Source organism: Octopus sinensis, linkage group LG30, assembly GCF_006345805.1.
Source record: "Octopus sinensis linkage group LG30, ASM634580v1, whole genome shotgun sequence".
Classification (NCBI taxonomy): domain Eukaryota; kingdom Metazoa; phylum Mollusca; class Cephalopoda; order Octopoda; family Octopodidae; genus Octopus; species Octopus sinensis.
Window position 1 is genome coordinate 13461506 of NC_043026.1, and position 25000 is coordinate 13486505.

The 25000-nt window shown below is 40.4% G+C and overlaps 1 protein-coding gene across 4 annotated transcripts in view; it reads right to left on the reverse strand.

Moving 5' to 3' along the window:
• Positions 1-25000, reverse strand: part of LOC115226693 — a 117333-nt gene that overhangs the window by 91 nt on the left and 92242 nt on the right. For 2 of the 4 annotated variants that reach the window (XM_036515097.1, XM_029797710.2), the window contains exon 2: positions 1-819. This exon is cut by the window's left edge. In XM_036515097.1, coding sequence (XP_036370990.1) covers positions 390-819 — 430 coding nt within the window. In that variant the 3' untranslated portion in view covers positions 1-389. Of the gene's footprint in view, positions 820-23358; positions 23632-25000 lie in introns of those variants that run through there. The other 2 variants (XM_029797709.2, XR_005004336.1) reach the window with 2 other exon arrangements.

Here is a 25000-nt window from a genome sequence, read left to right on the forward strand (position 1 = left end):
CGGTCAAGCGAAATTCGCCGAACCTAAAAAACACAATTTTTTCTTACCAACAACTGGTCAACAGAGAGAAAAAGGAGGTGGGGGCCAGTGGGGTGGGGGAGGAAAAAAAAAAAAAAAAAAAAACTAAAACCCCATCAAAAATTTCTTTCAACCGTTTCCATCCTGTTCCTTTGATTTCCGTTGATTTCCGATCTTCATATTTTCTGCAAGCAAGCATTTTTTTTTTTTTTTAGTTTGTTTAATCTTTTTCTTTCTTTTTTTCCTCCACCAAAAACAACAACACCACCATCGTCGTCATCATTACCATCACCACCGCATACCACTTCCTTCCTCCAACCTCTTCGCCTTCCTCCAGCCTCTGCCCGCTCCTCCTGCGCCTCCTCCTCCCCCTACATTATCGTACAGCACTTCTTCTGTTTCTTCTTCTCCTTCAGCGCCGCCGCCTCACGTGTGTCTGTCGCGGCCGTGCCAGCGGTGTCAGCGCGCCCATCGTCCTGGCTGGCCTGCGGAGAGGCGGGTCCCTCGGGGGCCTCGCACTCTGCTGTCTTCGCCGACTCAGCCTCCAACGGCACCTCCTCCACCTTGCCGTTCTCTTGAACCCCCTCCACGGCGGCGTTGCTTATCAGCGAAGCGTCGCCTCCTGGTGCTGCCGCCTGCTTCTTCTTCCTCTGAGCCTCCTCCTCAGCGGCTGCCTTTTTCTTCTTCTCCTCCTCGTTGAGGATGAAGCGGTCCCTTACGATGGTCGCCCGCTTCAAAATGTCATCTGTGTCGATGCTCAGTTCACCTCCTGGAACAAACGGATTGTCCCGACTCTCAAGACTGAAAAAGAGAAAAAAAAAAATATAAGTAAGAAATTAAAAAAACAACAAAAAAAAACCAAACAAAACAAGCATAAAAACAGAAAAAAAAAGAGCAAAATGGTCATATCACGGTTTGCTTCCCAACCACACGTTTCTGGGTTCAGTTCCACCGTGTGACACCTTGGGCAAGGGTCTTCAACTTGAGAAAACCAACGCCGGGTCATATTGCTAGTGCATGCATATACAGCAGCGTGCGTGCACACATACACGCGAGTACTGTCCAAATATCCGACCACTCACATACAGCTAGCTGGCATTCAATTGGCGTATCAAGTTTCGGGCATTTTGATTGGGTTTTGGATAGAAAATTCACAAAAAAGTCACTTCTATTGATTTTTAATGGCTTTGCAGGGTGACTGGGAAAATGTAAAGATGTGCACGACCACCCTTGGACGGTTTTGAATGACCATAGAAAGTGCAAGCCCTCTAACTGAAAAATTGTGGATTTGTATAAAGGACATGCACACACACACACACACATAGACAGACAGACATTTTGCCGTTTATATATAGAGATAATGCTTATAGGATGAAAATTAAAGGAAAAGAACAGTATTTTACTTAACAGATTCAGGTACAAATTAATACAAACTAACAGGACCTGTGAATATTTCACAGAATTAATATTAAACTTAATGGGTTATCCTTGGAAACTTTAATCAAAAAGCCTGAAAGTGTATCCTGTATTGTGTCTGTACCAAAAGACAGTCGCTCATTGGATCTTTTCGGTTTGAACGGCAGTTTTTAACAATTTCTAGGTAACTAAAAAATTTTAAACTTCGTATACTGGTAGAATGTGCTTATAAAACATCTTTTCTCTTGGCTTTATTGAGAAAATTCTATGGTTTGTAAGATATTTGTTGTTGTTTTTTCTTCAATTTCTGCAATTTCAACCAATCAATGACGTCTATTGAGGTAAAAAAAACATTCTGTGCCATATGAATATGTCCCTCGTTTAAGAAACAGATTGGGTTTATTTACATTTGTGAAGAAAAAAAAGATACCCTTCCCTCCACCCCCTAACCCTAACCCTAAAACAGATTGAAATGCAATAGATCGATACTAGGGTCATAATTATGGGTGACAATTTCATATGACACCGCTAGAAAAAACTGCCGTTCAAACCGAAAAGATCTCACTCATCTGCTAATCATTGAACAGTGAAGGAAATTGGAATATGATGATTATTTAATGCACTTCATATGTACATTTTATATACTTTATACACAGTACTCCGCGTCCTCTGCTACATTTTTTGTTAATCACTCATTCTCATTTAATTTTATATATTTTAATTGTTTGTTTATTCGTATGTTTCGTCTCATTCGATACCCTGACCCCAACGTTTGTTTTGTCTGTCCCCGTATTGTCCTCTCTTTTTCTCAACACAGAGAGGACAAACAAGGACAGACAAATGGATTAAGTCGATTATATTGCCCCCAGTTCGTAACTGGTACTTAATTTATCGACCCCTAAAGGATGAAAGGCGAAGTCGACCTCGGCGGAATTTGAACTCAGAACGTAAAGACAGACGAAATACCTATTTCTTTACTACCCACAAGGGGCTAAACATAGAGGGGACAAACAAGGACAGACAAATAGATTAAGTCGATTATATCGACCCCAGTTCGTAACTGGTACTTAATTTATCGACCCCTAAAGGATGAAAGGCGAAATCAACCTCGGCGGAATTTGAACTCAGAACGTAAAGACAGACGAAAATACCGCTAAGCATTTCACCTGGTATGCTAACGATTCTGCCAGTTCACTGATTTTTATTTACAGGATATTGCATGAAATAGCATAGTATTCCTTGATATCTTGGAAGTCTAGTACAGTAAGTATGAAAAGCCAAATTTAGTAATTTCTGCAGTAGGCACATGGAGAAGATAAAGGAGATTTTGAATTCAGGTGCAAGCGTGGTGGTGGAGTTTTTTTTTTTTTTTAAGTTTGCTTCTCAAGCATCTGGTTTTTGGGCTCTGCCCCACATTTTGATACATTGAGCAAGTATCTTCTCTTCTATGATAGCCCTGGTTCAACAAAAACATTGAGAGTGGATTTAATAGACGGAAACTAAAAGGAGCTCAATACTTGTTTTATTGGTCTCTTATCCTAAACAGCTAGGCGCAGGAGTGGCTGTGTGGTAAGTAGCTTGCTTACCAACCACATGGTTCCGGGTTCAGTTCCACTGCGTGGCACCTTGGGCAAGTGTCTTCTGTTATAGCCCTGGGCCGACCAAAGCCTTGTGAGTGGATTTGGTAGACGGAAACTGAAAGAAGCCCGTCATATATATGTATATATATGTATGTGTGCGTGTATGTTTGTGTGTCTGTGTTTGTCCCCCTAGCATTGCTTGACAACCAATGCTGGTGTGTTTACGTCCCCGTAACTTAGCGGTTTGGCAAAAGAGACCGATAGAATAAGTACTGGGCTTCCAAAGAATAAGTCCCGGTGTCGATTTGCTCGACTAAAGGCGGTGCTCCAGCATGGCCGCAGTCAAATGCCTGAAACAAGTAAAAGAGTAAAGAGTAAAAAGCACCATCCGAATGTGGCCGATTCCAGCGCCGCTTTGACTGGCTTCTGTGCCGGTGACACGTAAAAAGCACTAACCGATCGTGGCCGCTGCCAGCCTCGTCTGGCATGTAAAAAGCACCCACTACAAAATGGAGTGGTTGGCGTTAGGAAGGGCATCCAGCTGTAGAAACACTGCCAGATCAGACTAGAGCCTGGTGCAGCCTTCTGGCTTCCCAGACCCCGGTCGAACCGCCCAACCCATGCTAGCACGGAAAACGGACGTTAAACGATGAATAATAGTAATAATAATGATAATAATAAATGCCCTGATGCAGTACCAGGCAGTGGCTCTCATGGCTTCTGATCTTAACTGATTGGAAGTGTTATCATGTACATTGTTTTGTCTTGGTATAAAAGATGGCCTACAGCAAATATTCTGCTCAATACCACAGATTTGCTTGTCAGTTGTTTGACCGTAACCAGTTGAGCATGTCCCTTAGTGGCTGATGATATGTGCATCTCTGATCACGATCAGAAGTAGTGGGGGAGCATCATAGCCGTGTGTTGAAAGGGATTTTTAGAGGGTGGGATAATTCACCTTTGGAAACATGGGTGGTTTGTTCAACATACTCAAACAATCCTTATTCAGAGACCTTTTGGGCTACTTGACCAGAAGAAAATTCTAACTGGACCCCATCTGCAAGGTCATGCGCTGTTTATCTTGATATGAGATCACTATGTCGCGCACATATATAAATACATACATACACATATATAAATACATACATACACATATATAAATACATACATACATATATATAAATACATACATACATAAATACATAAATACATACATACATAAATACATAAATACATACATACATAAATACATAAATACATACATACATAAATACATACATACATAAATACATAAATACATACATATATATATAAATACATATATATATATATAAATACATACATATATATATAAATACATACATATATATAAATACATACATACATACACATATAAATACATACATAAACACACACACACATAAATACATACATACATACATACACAAATACTTACATACATACACATATAAATACATATATATATAAATACATACATAAACCACACACACACACACATATAAATACATACATAAACACACACACACACGCATACAAGCAAATGAGAAATTGGGTGGGGTGAAATATCAGCTGATTCCCAATGATTGCTACATGCATTGAGTATGTCCTCTACGTTCATAAATGTAAAAATCTGTATACACACACACACACACAGCTGTTATTTATTTCTGTATGTATACACCACACATATATTAATTATTAGGTGGGGATTTTCTCATTCTTTCTGAATAGTTAATGCAGACCAGATTTGGTCTGATATTTCAAAGTAGAAATATTTTAAACAAACACAAGTATATATCTATCTCTCTCTCTCTCTCTCTCTCTCTCTCTCTCTCTCTCTCTATATATATATATATATATATATATATATTCATGTGTATATCATGTGTATATATATATATATATGTATGTGTATATATATATATATGTATGCATGTGTATATATATATATATATGTATGCATGTGTATATATATATATGTATGCATGTGTATGTATATATATGTATACATGTGTATATATATATATATATGTATGTATGTGTATATATATAGATATGTATGTATGTGTATATATATATATATGTATGTATGTGTATATATATGTATGTATGTGTATATATATGTGTATATATACATATATATATGTATGTATGTGAATATATATGTATGTATATATACATATGTATATACATATACATATATATATACATACATATATACATACACACACACACGCAATCATTACCTACTCACAGGCACGCATGTCATTTGTACACAAAGAAAAATTCCTTTCAAAGATGAAAATATTTTTTTCATGTCAAAGAAATCACAAACATAAAAGTACATAACAATGTCAACAAGGACGATGATGACGGGTGGGGGGGTTGATGCTGAAGGTGGCAGCGGTGTTGATGACGGCGGTGGTATTCGACGGGGGAAGATGATACCTGTAAAGATGAGCAAGATGGTAGTGATGAGGACAACGATTATGATGGTGATGGTCATGGCGGTGGGTTATGATGATGATGATGATGATGATGAAGCTGCTGCTGTTGGTGATGAAATGATGAAAATGTAGATCACGATGAAGGTGGTGGTGGTGTTGGTGATGGTGGTGAGTGCGATGGTGGTGATGGCGGTGGTGATGGTGGTGGTGATGGTGAGTGTGATGGTGGTGATGATGGTGGTGGTAGTGATGATAGTGGTGGTGATGGTAGTGGTGAGTGCGATGGTGGTGATGGCGTGGTGATGGTGGTGGTGATGGTGAGTGTGATGGTGGTGATGATGGTGGTGGTAGTGATGGTGGTGATGGTGGTGGTGATGGCAATGGTGGTGATGATGGTGGTAGTGATGATAGTGGTGGTGATGGTAGTGGTGAGTGCGATGGTGGTGATGGCGGTGGTGATGGTGATGATGGTGGTGGTAGTGATAGTGGTGATGATGGTGGTTGTGGTGATGGTAGTGGTGGTGGTGGTGATGGTGGTGGTAGTGATGGTGTTAATACTATTGATGATTGATGAGGAATGCGGTAGTGTTGATGATGATGATGAATTTGACTGATAAAATAAACCCCCCCCACACACACAAAAAAACCCCACAAAAAAGCATAAAAAAAAAGACAACCATGAATGGAATTCACAAAATGAAAATTTCCCAAATATATTTGGTCTACCTCTAGAACACTATCACCTCCACCATCAAAGAAGACCAGCACCACCCCAAGCCAACAAGGGAGACCCTATGTGGTTGCTAAATCTGCTAGAAATAGCAGCCAAATTTCCCTAAACCCAGATCCTGCTGTCATACGTAAGTGTATACATATGTATGAAGCAATGAGACTTCTACAGGATAGAAAAATCTGATAGAAATAGCAGCTGAATCTCCCTCAAATCACACTCTCTTATGCATGTATATATGTATATTAAAAGCAATTTATTCTTTTATTTGTTTCAGTCATTTGACTGCGGCCATGCTGGAGCACCCACCACCTTTAGTTGAACCAATCGACCCCCGGACTTATTCTTCATAAGCCTAGTACTTATTCTATCAGTCTCTTTTGCCGAACTGTTAAGTTACTGGGACATAAGCACACCAGCATCGGTTGTCAAGCAATGGTGGGGGGACAAACAGACAAACAAACTCACACACACTCACATATCTATACATATATACGACGGGCTTCTTTCAGTTTCCGTCTACCAAATCCACTCACAAGGCTTTGGTCTGCCTGAGGCTATAGCAGAAGACACTTGCCCAAGGTGCCATGCAGTAGGACTGAACCCGGAACCATGTGGTTGGTAAGCAAGCTACTTACCACACAGCCACTCCTGTAGTGGGGAAGAACTCTACATCATAGCTAGAAATAACAACCAAATCTCCCTCAAATCACATTCTCTTATGTATATATATTAAAAGCAATGGGGAAGAACTCGACATTGTAGCTAGAAATAGCAGCCAAATCTCCCTCAAAACACTCCCTGTTTCATAAAAAGAGACACTGGACAATGTAGTTTTTTTTGCAAGGACACAACTGCAGCAATAAAGATCTTCATAATTGATTAAAAAAAAAAAAACTGTCAATAAATAAGCATTACATTTGACAGTGAAGGTGCGTGGCTCAGTGGTTAGAGCGTTGAGCTTATGATTGTGAGGTTGTGAGCTCGAATCCCGGACTGGGCTGCGTGTTGTGTTCTTGAGCAAGACACTTTATTTCACGTTGCTCCAGTTCACTCAGCTGTAGAAATGAGTTGTGACGTCACGGGTGCCAAGCTGTATCGGCCCCTTTGCCTTTCCCTTGGATAACACTGGTGGCATGGAGAGGGGAGGCCGGTATGCATGGGCGACTGCTGGTCTTCCATAAAAAAACAACCTTGCCCAGACTTGTGCCTCAGAGGGTAACTTTCTAGGTGCAAGCCCATGGTAAGTGTCGTGACCGAAGGGGGCCTCAATCAAACATTTGACAGAGTAATCTGAATGCTAAAGGTTAATGTTTTAAACTGGCCAAATCCAGCTTTTTACACTTACCCTACAATGTCACTCTAGAAATGAACAATCATATCATTGAAGCCTCAAAGCTATGAGATAATACATGATTAATTCAAAACCATGTGAATAAATAAGCATCTGGCAGAGTAATCTGAATGCTAAAGGGTTAAACAAAACAACTATACAAGTCCTCAGATATCCTTAAGATGGTCCTCGTCTCTCTGACAGAGGGACGTGATGTCGTTTACTCATTTACTTGTTTCAGTCATTTGACTGTGGTCATGCTGTAGCACTGCCTTTTAGTCGAGCAAATCGACTCCAGGACTTATTCTTTGTAAGCCAAGTACTTATTCTATCGGTCTCTTTTGCCAAACCGCTAAGTTACGGGGACGTAAACACACCAGCATCCCCTTAACTTAGCAGTTCAGCTGAAGAGACCAATAGAATGAGGACCAGTCCTAGAAATACTGTGTCTGAAGACATGAGAGGATAGATACGATCGGAAAATTTTGAATCATAGGTTTGCTGGATAAGGACCGACCCTGGGCTAAACAACAACAAGGAAGTGCACATTAGATAATGTACTCCTAGATATACTATGCCTTGCTGCAGGTGGGGATGGATGCAGCAGGAAAACTTTGAATCATGCATCTGCTGGGTTGGGGCTGACCTGAGGCTAACCTACCACTACTACTACTACTACTGCTGCTCTACTACTACTACTACTACTACTACTACTACTACTACTACTACTACTACTACTACTACTACTACTACTACTACTACTACTGTTGCTGCTACAATCAGTTTACTCCACATCCAACAGACTGATCCATGTCTCTCCACCCTTAATGAATTTAATTAATTACACTAAAATGGAATGTAATCTTGATAAATATTTTGATTGAGATTTTGGAAAATGAGCTGTGTGTGTGTGTAGGGTGTTACTGGTGTAGGAAGTATGCATGGCATGTCGATGTATATGTACACTGCATGTGTGTGTGAGAGAGAGAAAGAAGCGTGTATGAGAGAAGTAGAGCAAGAGAGAGGAAGTGTGTGTGTGTGTGTGTGTGTGTGTGCGTGTGTATTTCTGGTGTATAATATGTATGTATGTATGGCATGTTGCTGTATATGTGCACTGCTTGTATGTGTGAGTGAGAGAGAGAGAGAGAGTGTATGAGAGGAGAGCAAGAGAGAGGAGAGACTGTGTCTATTACTGGTGTATGATATGTATGTATGAGTGAGTGTATGTGAGAGTGAGAGAGAAGGAGAGCAAGAGAGAGAGAGCGAGGAGAGTAAGTGTGTGTCTAATTAATATTAAGTATGTATGAGTGAGTGTATGTTGAAGTGAGAGAAAGGAGAGAGAGAGAGAGAGAGAGAGAGAGAGAGTAATTGTGTCTATTAATATTTAAGTATGTATGATGAGTGTATGTGAGAGTGGAGAGAGAAGGAGAGCAAGAGAGAGGAGAGATAGAGTAAGTGTGTGTCTATTAATATTTAAGTATGTATGAGTGAGTGTATGTGAGAGTGAGAGAGAAGGAGAGCAAGAGAGAGAGAGAGAAGGAGAGCGAGAGAGAGAGAGAGGAGAGTAAGTGTGTGTCTATTAATATTTAAGTATGTATGAGTGAGTGTATGTGAGAGTGAGAGAGAAGGAGAGCAAGAGAGAGAGAGAGAAGGAGAGCAAGAGAGAGAGAGAGAGGAGAGTAAGTGTGTGTCTATTAATATTTAAGTATGTATGAGTGAGTGTATGTGAGAGTGCGAGAGAAGGAACAGAGGAGAGAGAGAGAAGGAAGCAAGAGAGAGAGAGAGAGGAGAGTAGTGTGTGTCTATTAATATTTAAGTATGTATGATTGAGTGTATTGATAGTGAGAGAGAAGGAGAGCAAGAGAAGCAGAGAAGAAGGAAGCAAGAGCGAGAGAGAGGAGAGTAAGTGTGTGTCTATAAGATTTAATTATGTATGGGGAGTGAGGAAGTATGAGTGAGTGTTATGTGAGAGGGAGAAGAAGGAGAGCAAGAGAGAGAGAGAAGGAGAACAGAGAGAGAGAGGAGAGTAAGTGTGTGTCTATTAATATTTAAGTATGTATGAGTGAGTGTGAGTGTGTGTGTGTGTGTGTGTGTGTAGGGTGTCACTAGTGTACATTATGTATGTGGCCTGTTGATGTATACGTACACAGCATGTGTGTGTGAGTGTGTGAGTGCATGCTTGGTATGAAGTCTGTTTCTGTGTGTGCGTTTGTGTGAGTGGATGTGCATACATGTATCATATAGTGTGCTTATGTATATGGATGCATGGCATGAAGTGCATGGTACATAGTGTTTTTGCGTGCATGCATGGAATGTAATGCTTGTATGTGTATGTATGTGCATATGCACGGAATGTAGTGTGTTGTGTGTCTGTTTGTGTGTATGAATATTGTGTGTGTATGCATGGTATGTAGTAAGCACGCAGTGCTTGTATGTATGTGAGGCATGTTTTTGTATACGTAGCCTAGTGGTTAAGGTGTTTCACTCAACTCTCGATTGCTAGACTCTAGGTTCGATTCCCCAGACCATGTGGCACGTTGTGTTCTTGAGCAGAACACTTCATTTCACATTGCTCCACACCCACCTTTAGATCAGCACCCCCATACCCCCACCGGCAGGGAATGTTGGCCCGTCTGCCTAGCCAGTATGGTAGCATCTTTTGAGGGCTAAAACGATGCAAAGTGCATTGTGACCAGCGATGTGTAACAGCATTGTATGCTAAGTGTGATAGGCTGGATAGGCAGGAAGCAGCGGACTGAGTCCCCTCGCGATCGTGGTGAGTGGTCCTACCCGTTTACCTCCTGGCGATTTCACGGTCTCCTGAACTCCTTAATGTAATTCTCAGGGAGATTCAGCATGACACAAGGGTACACGTGTCTTTGGAGCGCTCAGCCACTTGCACGTTTATTTCACAAGCAGGCTTGTTTGGTCGATCCTTTCAACTGGAACCCTTCTCGTTGTGACCGATGGAGAGCCAGGCCACCATGGAAAACGGGAAACAATCGACTTTGAAATGAATGTTTTGTTTATAAAGATTGTGCAACATGTCAGGGTTACGTCAAGACCCCAGACATATTTTCAAGGTGGACTGCAAGCAAATGACACCATATAAATGTGCACATGCAGCATGTTTCTGTATACTTTTACATGGTGTAGTATATTTTAATTTTCACATAACCCAGTGGTTAAGGTCTTACGCTCATGACCGCCAGATCATGGGTTCAATTTTCAGCCTGGCCATCATGGTGTGTTTTTGTTCAGAACACTTCCATTTCACATTGCTCCAGACCCCACTTTCAATCAGCTGTCTGTTTTTCAGTCCCCTGTCACCCCCTCCACGGGACCCAACATCTGAAGATCTACAGCATTCAGACAACCCTGTCAAATGTAGTGTTTATTTATTCACATTGTTTTGAATTTATCAAGCATTATCTCACAGCTTCATGATTTCAACGGTGTGATTGCTTACCATTAGAATCACATTGTAGGGTAAGTGTGAAAGGTCAGATCTGGTTGGATTGAATAAAAAATAAGTAGAATATTTGGGAAAGATATGGCCTCTTTTACTTGTTTCAGTCATTTGATTGCGGCCATGCTGGAGCACCGCCTTTAGTCGAGCAAATTGACCCCAGGACTTATTCTTTGTAAGCCCAGTACTTATTCTATCGGTCTCTTTTGCTGAACCGCTAAGTTACGGGGACGTAAACACACCAACATCGGTTGTCAAGCAATGCTAGGGGGACACACACAGACACAAACACATACACACACATATATATATATATATATACATATATACGACGGGCTTCTTTCAGTTTCCGTCTACCAAATCCACTCACAAGGCTTTGGTAGGCCCGAGGCTATAGTAGAAGACACTTGTCCAAGGTGCCACGCAGTGGGACTGAACCCGGAACCATGTGGTTGGTAAACAAGCTACTTACCACACAGCCACTCCGGCGCTGTAAACTTTTATCAAAGTTTTATGTTAATTTATGTTTCAAACACCAAATTAATAATGAGAATCATGCAAAACCCCACCAAAAAAAAAAAAGGATAAAGACCCCCTTTGGTCATAAATGACCTAGGGATTGCACCTAGAAAGTTGCCCTCCAAGGCACAAGTCCAGGCAAGGTTGTTTATGGAAGATCAGCAGTGACCCATGTATACAAGTGTCCCCTCTCCATGCTATCGATGTTATCCAAGGGAAAGGCAAAGGGGCCGATACAGCTTGACCCTAGTGACGATTGCAACTCATTTTTACAGCTGAACGAACTGGAGTAACATGAAATAATAAAGTGTCTTGCTCAAGAACACAACACAGAGCTTGGTGCAGGATTTGAACTCACTACCTCATGATTGTGGGCCTGATACTCTAACCACTGAGCCACGCGCCTTCACACTTGGATATAGCAGTCTGTGTACTTGGACATATCAGTGTGTGCATGTGTACTTGTGTGTGCGCGTGTACGTACTTGGATATATGTCTGTGTATATATGTGCATCTTGGTGCAGGATTTGAACTCACTACCTCATGATTGTGGGCCTGATACTCTGACCACTGAACCATGCGCCTTCACACTTGGATATATCAGTCTGTGTATATGCATGCGTGTGTACTTGGACATATCAGTGTGTGCATGTGTACGTACTTGGATATATGTCTGTGTATATATGTGCATGTGTGTGTGCTTGGATATATCTGTGGGTGTGCATGTGCTTGTGTGCATGTATACATGTGTTTAAGTCTATGCTTGTATATACCTTAAGGCGGCGAGCTGGCAGAAACGTTAGCACGCCGGGCGAAATGCTTAGCGGTATTTCGTCTGCGTTACGTTGTGAGTTCGAATTCCGCCGAGGTCGACTTTGCCTTTCATCCTTTCGGGGGTCGATAAATTAAGTACCAGTTACGCACTGGGGTCGGTGTAATCGACTTAATACCTTTGTCTGTCCTTGTTTGTCCCCTCTGTGTTTAGCCCCTTGTGGGTAATAAAGAAATATGTATATACCTTTACGTGTGCAAGCATTCATGCAGCATTGTGCTTGCATGCATCTAACATGTGTTGCATACATCTTAGCTGCAGTTATACTTCTGCAAGTACTTTGCTGTGCACCAGTGACAGGGCACTAAATTCCACGTGACCTTCAAGGCAGATTGAGAAGGGGTACCACGAGGGACCACCTAGACATCCAATTTCTTTATTAGCCACAAGGGCCCAAACACAGAGGGGGGACAATACAGCCTGATTGGGGTCAGACACACAATGATTATATAACTTTTAAAATTTTACAATGGCAAGTTAAAAGCACCAACCGATCGTGGCCGATGCCAGACTCCCTTGGCACCTGTGCTGGTGGCACGTAAAAAGCACCCACTACACTCGCAGAGTGGTTGGTGTTAGGAAGGGCATCCAGCTGTAGAAACACTGCCAGATCAGACTGGAGCCCTGGTGCAGCCCCTGGCTTCCCAGACCCCGGTCGAACCGTCCAACCCGTGCTAGCGCGGAAAACGGACGTTAAACGATGATGATGATGATAATGAAATCGAATGAGATACAACAAGGACGAAATACAAACATGAGATGAAGCAGAGAGATGGGTTACGCTCCGACCCCACGGGCCCCTTTCTCCTACGGAAACTTTTGTATGCAGACTTATGAAATGTTCACGAGGAATCTTTCATTCCCAGCACCCTCGCAACATGCAACCATCTTTCTTTGAACATTTTCTTTGACAGGCATCTTCTCTCCAGCCTCACCTTCCTTCTAAGGTGGAAGATAAAAAAATCTCACCAACCCGAGACCACCTAGACATCCAATTAACATAGATTAACAGGAAATTTTGATGGAACAATGTTTTAATTAACCCTTTAGTGTTTAGATTAATCTGTTAAATGTAATACTTTTTTCACTCAAATTATTTTCAATTAATCCTACATTATCTTACAGCTTTGAAGTTTCAATTGTGTGATAGTCTATTTTTAGAATGTCAATGTAGGTTAGGTGTAAGGGGTTAGATATGGCCAGTTTGAATGTAAAACATGTAGGATATTTGGACCGGATATGGCCGGCTTAAACACCAAAGGGTTAAGGTCACTTTAACCTTTTAGCATTCAGATTATTCTGTCAAATGCAAGGCTTATTTATTCCCATTTTCTAAAATTAATCCTATATTATCTTATAGCTTTGAGACTTAAATGATGTAATTGTTTATTTTCAGGGGAAATGCAAGAGGCCAGAACTGGCTAGTTTGAACCCAAAACAGGTCAGATATGACCTGTTTAACCCTTTCGTTACCAACCCGGCTGAAACCGGCTCTGGCTCTGTAGTACAAGTGTCTTGTTTTCATAAGTTTTGAATTAAAATCTTCCACCAAACCTTAGTCACAATTTATGTTCCTAACACCAGCTTAATGATAACGATATTATTTTACTAAATTCTTTGTTATATTTAAAGTAATAGAAAGAAGCACAGAGCATCTCAAAATAAATATGGTAACAAAAGGGTTGAAATATATAATAGAGAAACAATTCCTAACCCTTTTGATACCAACCCGGTTGAAACCACTTCTGTCTCTGTAGTACAAATGTCTTGTTTTCATAAGTTCTGAATTAAAATCTTCCACCAAAACTTAGTCACAATTTATGTTCCTAACACTAGCTTAATGATAATTAAGTTATTTTACTAAATTCTTTGTCATAATTAAAGTAATTGAAAGAGACACAGAGCATCTCAAAATAAATATGGTAACAAAAGGGTTGAAATATATAATAGAGAAACAATTCCTAACCCTTTTGATACCAACCCGGTTGAAACCACTTCTGTCTCTGTAGTACAAATGTCTTGTTTTCATAAGTTCTGAATTAAAATCTTCCACCAAAACTTAGTCACAATTTATGTTCCTAACACTAGCTTAATGATAATTAAGTTATTTTACTAAATTCTTTGTCATAATTAAAGTAATTGAAAGAGACACAGAGCATCTCAAAATAAATATAGTAACGAAAGGGTTAAAGAAAGGAAATATGTCCGAAAAGAGGAGGTGGTGGCAGCTGGAATGCCTTTGGCCAGATGTCAGCCTTGTTAGAGCTGACTTGGGGTTAAACAACACAACATTGCTATGGCAAGACTATGTTCGCTTTTGTAGACTTCAGTCAGCTGTAATCCAGAAGGCAGAAATTCTGAAGACATTCCAGATATGACCATGCCATTTCTTTTATAGAAATAGTGTATCTAGGATAACATTATTCAATGACTTAAATCTGTTTTTTTTTTTGAAAGATGGTAAGGTGAGATCCTGGGGGTGATTCAATTGGTGTTTCTTTCTAGAAGACCGAGGAGTGAAGTATGAACCAGGCATGGTCAAAGACAGGCGCGGCTGAGGAAGGACATGACCAAAAATGGACACAACTCTCTTTACTCTTTTACTTGTTTCAGTCATCTTGACTGCGGCCATGCTGGAGCACCGCCTTTAGTCGAGCAAACCGACCCCGGGACTTATTCTTTGTAAGCCCAGTACTTATTCTATCGGTCTCTTTTGCTGAACCGCTAAGTGACGGGGACGTAAACACACCAGCATCGGTTGCCAAGCAATGCTAGAGGGACAAACACAGACACACAAACACACACACATATATACGACGGGCTTCTTTCAGTTTCCGTCTACCAAATCCACTCACAAGGCTCTGGTCAGCCTGAAGCTATAGCAGAAGACACTTACCCAAGGTGCCACGCAGTGGGACTGAACCCGGAACCATGTGGTTGGTAAACAAGCTACTTACCACACAGCCACTCCTGCGCCTATATATATATAATACGATGGGCTTCTTTCAGTTTCCGTCTACCAAATCCACTCACAAGGCTCTGGTCGGCCTGAGGCTATAGCAGAAGACAACTTGCCGAAGATGCCACGCAGTGGGACTGAACCCGGAACCACGTGGTTGGTGAGCAAGCTACTTACCACACAGCCACACCTGAGGACAGATCTGACTAAACAGGGGGCACGCATGACTTAGGACGAGTATGGGTGCAACTGGGGACAAAAGAACTGGGGACTAAAGAATGAAGACTAAAGACTAATGAATGATACGAGATGGAGGAACATGGCAGACTGAAGGAAATAAAAGATAGATAAAGAGGATGGATGAAGAGGCGAAGAAAACAAGCAGAAGATGCAACAGATCAAGTATTGTGTGTGTTTTTGTGGAATGGTAATGAAATAGGAACAGGTCTGGTACTTTAGGGGGTGTATGTGTGAGGGTGTGTATATGTTAGGCAAATTCCTATTGCCCTTTTATGAAATGTTTTGTGTGAGTATGCGTATGAGTATATGTATAACATGTATATATATATATGTATGTATGTATGTATATATATATATATATATATATGTATGTATATATATATATATATTTGTTGTATATATATATATATAGTATATGTATATATATTATATATGATATGTATATATATATATATATGTATATGTATTATATATGATATATATATATATATGTACGTATGTATATATATATATGTGTGTGTGTGTGTGTTTATTATTACATCACTATTTCAACAGTGACTTCCAGGAGATACAAGCCTGAATACACATAAACAGCATGTAGAAAAATAGAGCAAAGTGGGTGTTGAAAGCGCTTATATGTATATATATATATATATATATCTATATATATATATATATATATATATACATACACACACACCCACAATAAATAGCACAAAAATACTTATATGTATATACATACAGATACACAAACATTACAAATTTATACATGCATCACACAAACATACACAAATATGTATATACAAATGCATACACACATACATACATATATATTATATATGTGTGTGTATATATGTATATATATATAAACTAAATACAACTTTGCTGATGTAATAAGAACAGATATGTTTGTGGTATTTTGGTTAATTCTAGCCCGCCACTCTACTTCCCCACACACGCACCCCACCTACCCATCAACCATCTATGCTCCCTGCACTGCAGTGGTATCAGGTATACTCGCAAACATACACACACTGTAAGAAATAGACCAACATGTAGGAGAAAGAGAGAGAGAGAGAGAGAAAAAACCAGGGTGTATAAAAATAAACTTGGGTGTAGATGAAAAAAAAAAAAGGAAAATAATTTAAAGAAAATGTCTGTTATAGTATTTTTTGGTAAATTCTTACCACCTTGCTAAAGTATCAGGTGTGTTAGCTATATATATATATATATATATATATATATATATATACACACACAAGGCTATACAATTAGAATATAAATCCCTAGGAGAGTATATGTATAACAACTAATATTTACGGAACATTTTTTCTCTCTCTATACATATATACACACACATGAAAATCCTAACTTTTGCCTTTTGTTGTGGAAATATCAGGTGTGTATATGATATGTCCACACGCATAGATATAGGTTATATTTACCCAGAGGTTATACATGCAATTCAGACTATGTAGGCATAACAGAGGTGATGATAATTAGAACAGTAATAAAGACCGAACAAACAGGGTGTATAAGTCAGGGTGTAGATGAAGGCATGTAAAATTTCATCACTACCTCGCTGTAGCATCAGGTGTGTAGATACTACTCTGCTACACATACTACCAGCCTAAACATATGATATAGACCAAGCAAACAAACAAGTGTGTATAATATAACCAGAGTGTTTTTAATCTGTATAATATGCATATGCTATATATATATATATACTCTCTCTTTTACTCTTTTACTTGTTTCAGTCATTTGACTGCAGCCATGCTGGAGCACCGCCTTTAATCGAGCAACTCGACCCCGGGGCTTATTCTTTTGTAAGCCCAGTACTTATTCTATCGGTCTCTTTTGCCGAACCGCTAAGTGACGGGGACATAAACACACCAGCATTGGTTGTCAAGCAATGCTAGGGGGACAAACACAGACACACACACGCATATATATATATACATATGTACTACGGGCTTCTTTTAGTTTTCCGTCTACCAAATCCACTCACAAGGCTTTGGTCGGCCTGAGGCTATAGTAGAAGACACTTGCCCAAGGTGCCACACAGTGGGACTGAACCCGGAACCATGTGGTTGCTAAACAAGCTACTTACCACACAGCCACTCTATTATAAATAAATGCACCCTTTTAAAGCCTAGCCAAGCTCATGGGTCTGGTTTCCCGGTTCCAATGGCGTATGTGTTCCCCTCAGCTGGACGGGACGCCGGTCCATTGCAGCGTTACTCATTTTTGCCAGCTGAGTGGACTGGAGCAACGTGAAATGAAGTGTTTTGCTCCAAGAACACAACGCGTCGCCCGGTCCAGGAATCAAAACCACAATCTTACGATCATGATGCTGACACCCTAACCACTAAGCCATGCGCCTCCACACACACACACACATATATATATAGTAAATAAACAAACGACATAGTGTTTACTGAGTGTACAATCGGACGGGAGACAAACACAGAAGGTCCCTAATTTTTTATAAGTTACCAACCAATTGGTAATACTCAGTTTTGCGCCTACCAATTGGTTGATAACTAACGAAGAATTAGGGGCCACCTGTGTTTGCCTCCTGTCTGGTTGTACACTCATTATACTCTCTCTTACTCTTCACTCGTTTCAGTCATTTGACTGCGGCCATGCTGGAGCACCGCCTTTAGTCGAGCAAATCGGCCCCGGGATTTATTCTTTGTAAGCCCAGTACTTATTCTATTGGTCTCTTTTGCCGAACCGCTATGTGACGGGGACATAAACACACCAGCATCGGTTGTCAAGCAACGCTAGGGAGACAAACACAGACACACAAACTCACACACACACATACACATATATATATATACGACAGGCTTCTCTCAGTTTCCGTCTACCAAATCCACTCACAAGGCATTGGTCGGCCCGGGGCTATAGTAGAAGACACTTGCCCAAGATGCCACGCAGTGGGACTGAACCCGGAACCATGTGGTTGGTAAACAAGCTACTTACCACACAGCCACTCCTGCGCCTATACATTATATCATTTGTTTATTTACCATACATTTTTTCATTTATAAAGTAATGAAACGCAACACACACCAAATTTGTATTAACGAGTACGTTTTGTATATATATATATATATATATATATATATATATATACACGCTGATGACGGGTCAATACCCAGAAACTCTAATCCGTGTACATCATAAGTTGAAGACGGGAAGGATGGCTTCCCTTTGCAAATACTGATAGGGCACAGAAAGTGTGTCTATGGCCAGCTGGAGGAGGTGTCCTCCTGGGGCTACAAACTACCGTAGCATCCACCCTTAGGGGTTAGCCATATTTAAATGGCAAATATACATCACTATATATATATATATATATACACACACACACACAAACACACTGTACAAGCTACACATAAATTTACAGACTAAACCAGCACCATCAGTTGTGTATAGGACAGGACAAAACTCATAGGGCTGGTCTCCCGGTTTATGTGGCGTATATATCCCCCACCCGGATGGGAAGCTCGTCCATCACGGGATTAACTCACTTTTGCCAGCTGAGTGGACTGGAGCAACATGAAATGAAGTATTTTGCTCAAGAACACAAAGTGTTGTCGCCTGGTCCAGGAATTGAAACCGCACTCTTGTGATCAAGAGTCCAACACCCTAACCACTAAGCTATGCACCTCCACTCGAGTGTATGTGGTGTATATATATACATATATATATATCATCCTCATCATCATCGTTTAGCGTCCGCTTTCCATACTAGCATGGGTTGGACGGTTCAACTGGGGTCTGGGAAGCCAGAAGGCTGCACCAGGCCCAGTCTGATCTGGCAGTGTTTCTACGGCTGGATGCCCCTTCCTAACGCCAATATATATATATATATATACATATATATATGTATGTATATGGTTGGCAATTTTTTTCCCCTTTGTTTTCCTTTTCTTTTGGACTTTCCTCTGTCTCCTGTTTCTGAAGAAGAGCGTTTGCTCGAAACATAAAAACTACCTTTCTTTCCTTCCATGAGCGTCTGCTAATACTTTGCATGTACCACGTCCTTATGTCATTGTCTTTTTTCTTGTTGTGTTTGTTCTTAGCTTTTTTGGGGATTTACTACACACACACACACATTTGTGTTTTGTAGGACACAGGATAAACAGAACTCAAAACCTGAGTATATATTATTATTATTATTACTGAGGTGGGTGAGCTGGCAGAATTGTGAGCATGTGGCGCAAAATGCTCTGTAGCATGTCATCTGTCTTTACATTCTGAGTTCAAATCCCGCTGAGGTTGACTTTGCTTTTCATCCTCATGGGGTTAATGTAATCAACTATCCCCTTCCACAAATTTCAGGGCCTTAGTGCCTTTAATAAAAAGGATTATTATTATTGTTGGACGGTTCAACTGGGGTCTGGGAAGCCTGAAGGCTGCACAGGTCCAGCCTTCTGGCTTCCCAGACCCCAGTTGAACCGTCCAACCCATGCTAGCATGGAAAGCGGGCACTAAACGATGATGATGATGATGTTATTTTTTTTTAATTGACAAAAGTTACCGAAGTGCCCCAAGGGCCAAGAGTTTGGTGCATGGACCTTATAAAACTTGATAAGTGCCATAGGAGACGAAACTTTTGACCCTTAGGTTCTTTTCTAACATTTGCTGATTAATCATAACAACGACTTCAAATTTTGACACAAAGCCAGCAACTTTAGTGGGGGGGGGAACAGTTGGTTACACGGACCCCAGTATATGATTGGTATTTTATTTTACGGAACCTTGAAAGCACAAAAGACAAAGCTGACCTTGACAGGATTTGAACTCAGAATGCAAAACAGCTGGGAGAAATGCTACAAAATATTCTGTCCTCTGACATGTTAACAATTCTGCCAGCTTGCAGCCTAAACAAGTGCAATAATGCATATGTGTATGTACATACATACATATATACATACGCACACACACACACATATACATGCACTAATGCACACAATACCTTAAACACATTACAGAATCTATATACAAGGTGGCGAGCTGGCAGAAATGTTAGCACGCCGGGCGAAATGCTTAGCAGTATTTCCTCTGCCGCTACGTTCTGAGTTCAAATTCCACCGAGGTCGACTTTGCCTTTCATCCTTTCGGGGGTCGATTAAATAAGTACCAGTTATGCACTAGGGTCGATATAATCGACTTAATACCTATGTCTGTCCTTCTTTGTCCCCCTCTATATTTAGCCCCTTGTGGGCAATAAACAAATAAGAATCTATATACAAGTTCTACATACACACCCTTCACAAACCCATACCACAGACTAACACACCCACGATGGAGCCTCTTCATGGTTGCTTGACCTACCAAAAACTGGAAATAGCGGCTAAATCTCCTCTGTGTCACCCCTCCCACTGTTTCTTTTCAAATGGAAGGACACATTGGATAATGTAGTCCTAGATACAGGATGTCTAGGGAAAGATACCAGATGAAAAGGACACACCTGGAATGCCTTTGGAATATCTAGCTATACAATATTATACAATATCATAGAAGAAACTATACAGGATCTATACATATGCACACACACCAGATTATATACTCTTTATATACACACCAGATTACATATTCCATATATAAACACACCAGCAACAATTATCAAAAGAATAATTGTAGATCAATCAAACAGGGTGTATATAGGTGAAAATCCAAGGTTGAGGAGAGAAAAATCTAAGCACCATTTGACTAAATGAAGAACAAGTCTGTTGTGATATTTCTTCAAATTCTCATCACCTTGCTGTGATATCAGGTGTGTATACTACAAATATATACAGAGAGAGACTGTAATATGCATATTGCACAATGTAGACATAGGTCATTACATTCACAAATTATACACCCAAACGCTGTATATACTCAGTTTGCACAAGCAGAACAACAATAAAGAACAGGGTATATAATATCAAGTTGAATCAAAAGTTTTTTCAGATTTTCACTGATGGTTTTTGGCATCTTGCATCTTGACTCAACCTGATGTTATAAAATGCTATTAAAAACAGGTGTGTGTGTGTGTGTGTATATATATATATATATAGAGAGAGAGAGAGATAGTATATACCACATGCACAGCAGCCTATGCTTTAGATAAATGATATACATCGATGAATCAGGGTATGTGTGTGTATATATATATATATATACACACACAAAGACACACATATAGAGACACATGCGCACACACACACAACAACGATACATTGTCTATATATAAATATATATATATATATATTACAGAACAACAAAAATAGGCTTATAAACCATGTTGACCCCACCAACCTTGCTATGAATAGCATCAAGTGTCTATAATACACACAGCCTAAAGCACCTATGTGGTTGTCTGACTTGTAAGAGTTAGCAGTCAAATTTCCCTCAAATCACAAACCCTAGTCTTATGTATGTATGAGCCAACAAGGACGAACCCCTGTATGGTAGCTAGACCTGCAAGAAATAGCAGCAGAATTCTTTGTGAGTGTTACAACACACGGACTTAAAGAGATAAAAGGAGAGCTTACATAATGTAAACCTAGATACTCCACTGTCCCACTAAAAGATAGATGGTGGTTGCCATGGTTGGAATCCTTTTGAGAATAGGCTCTACTTAAATCAGGGCTGAGAAGAAGCTAAATGAGAACAATAAACAAGTTGTGTATGTGTATATTATGTGTGTGTGTTGTGTGCACACACATGCAAATATACATACATGTATAGAACATACACACATCTCTTTATCTTTCGAACTATACACACATGCACAATTATTTCATGTATGTGTGTACATTTTTATATATTTATATATACACACAAATCCATATATACATATATATATACCTCTACACTTATATAAGGACACATACACATGCATACATACATATCCATATATATATACATGTATCTGCACATGGATACATACACAAACTCATGCATATACAAACATACATACATATGCACAGGTGTGTGCATATATGTATGCATGTAAGCATGTGTGTATACCTGTATACACACATAAATCTATATATACATACATACATATCACAATACCTCTATACTTGTATACACATGCATATACTGACATACATGTGTGTGTGTGCATGTATCTATGTAAGCATGTGTGTGTGCATACATTTGTGTATACCTGTATACACACATAAACCCATATATACATACATATCACAATACCTCTATTACTTGTATACACATGCATATACTGACATACATGTGTGTGTATAAGTATATGTGTGTATGTGTGTGTGTGTGTGTGTCTGTGAGTGTGTGTGTGTGTGTGCATGTATCTCTGTAAGCATGTGTGTGTGCACACGTGTGTATACCTGTATACACACATAAATCCATATATACATACATATCACAATACCTCTATACTTGTATATACATGCATATACTGACATATATATGTGTGTGAGCATGTGTGTGAGCATGTGTGTGTGTGTGTGTATGTATCTATGTAAGCATGTGTGCACACATCTGTGCATACCTGTATACACACAAATCCATATATAACATACATACATATCACAATATCTCTATACCTGTATACACACAAATCCATATTTACATACATATCACAATAGCTCTATTACTTGTATACACATGCATATACTGACATATATGTGTGTGTGTGTGTGTAAGCCTGTGTGTGTGTGTGTGTGTGTGTGTGAGTTTGTAAGTGTGTGTAGGTGTTTGTGGTGAAGGGTGTTGGGAGGGGTTTGTTAGATCAAAAGCAGAAGCCCTTACTTGGCTGACGAGAGGATATGTCTATTGTGGCACTTCTTTAGACTGTCGTCACCTGGTTCTGGCATTAAGTAGTAATCAAGGGTGGTCGTCCGAGTGTGCTCCGGGATCGTTCCCATTGCTCAACCTCCACACAGGCAACAACGACAACAACAACAACAACAATTATAGCAACGAATTTGCAGCGAGCACCGGAGGGGGTTTTCAAAAAAAATCACAACCAGTTTGCACAAACTGTTCTAAGACAAGAACTCTTCAGACTTCGCACTCCACACACACACACACCACACACACACACACGCTCGCGCGCATCCATGGCATCGCTCACTCTCTATCTTTATCACACGTACGCATACGTAATCTCTCTATCTCTGATGCTGGGAAAGATAGATGGGAGGGAGGGAGGGAGAGGGCAAAGATGCGGTTGTGAGAGAGGTGTGTTGGTTAAAGAGTGATAAAGTTTTTGCAGAGAGAGAGAGAGAGAGAGAGAGAGAGAGAGAGAGAGGTGTTCAAAGAGAGAAGGGTGTTCAGAGAGAGAGGCTGAGAGAGACGGGTGTTCAGAGAGAGAGAGAGAGACTGAGAGAGAGGGGGAGGCTGAGAGGTGTTCAGAGAGAGAGGGGAGAGGCTGAGAGAGAAGGGTGATCAGAGAGAGAGAGAGAGAGAGAGAGAGAGAGAGATGGGGAGGCTGAGAGAGAAGGGTGTTCGGAGAGAGAGAGAGAGAGGCTGAGAGAAAGGTGTTCAGGGAGAGAGAGAGAGAGAGAGAGAGAGAGAGAGAGAGGGTGTTCAGAGAGAGAGAGAGGTGTTTAGAGTGAAAGGGAGAAAGTGAGTGAGAGAGAGAGAGAGAGCATAAGTAGGATGCAGAGAGAGAGAGAGAGAGAGAGAGAGAGAGAGAGAGAGAGAGAGAGAGAGAGAGAGAGAGAGAGAGAGAGAGAGAGAGAACTACGTCAGAAAGTAGACAGCAGAGCTGAAGCTAAAAACTTCTACCCTGATTCTCTGTCTCTCTCTACCAACCATCAAACTGTAAAAGATACCCAGCTCCGTCGGCCAACCATACCCCTGTTGCTGCTTGGTACCTACAAACAAACTACGCATTCAGCCTGCTAGCTCTGCTCTTACTAGCAGCCCCTTTTAGGTCTGAACCAGAGCAACTGGGTAACATATATATCTACAGAATCTACGACTACAAAATGGGAGAGCTCCATGTGGCCACTTAATGTGCTAAAAATAGCAACCAAATTACCCTAAATCACAACTTACAGTCATATATATATATGTATGTATGTTGTATGTCTGCTTGTGCTAACAAGGGAGATTTTATATGGTAGCTAAGCCTGTTAGAAATAGCAGCCAAATCTCCCTCAAACCACACCTATCTTGTGTGTGTGTGTGTATGTATGAGCTAACAGGAAGACTTCTATATGGTAGCTAAGCCTGTTAGAAATAGCAGCCAAATCTCCCTCAAACCACACCTATCTTGTGTGTGTATGTGTGTGTGTGTGTGTGTATGTGTGTGTGTGTGTGTGTCTGTATGTATGAGCTAACAAGGGAGACTTCTATATGGTAGCTAAACCTGTTAGAAATAGCAGCCAATCTCCCTCAAACCACACCCATCTTGTGCATGTGTGTGTGTGCATGCATGAGCTAA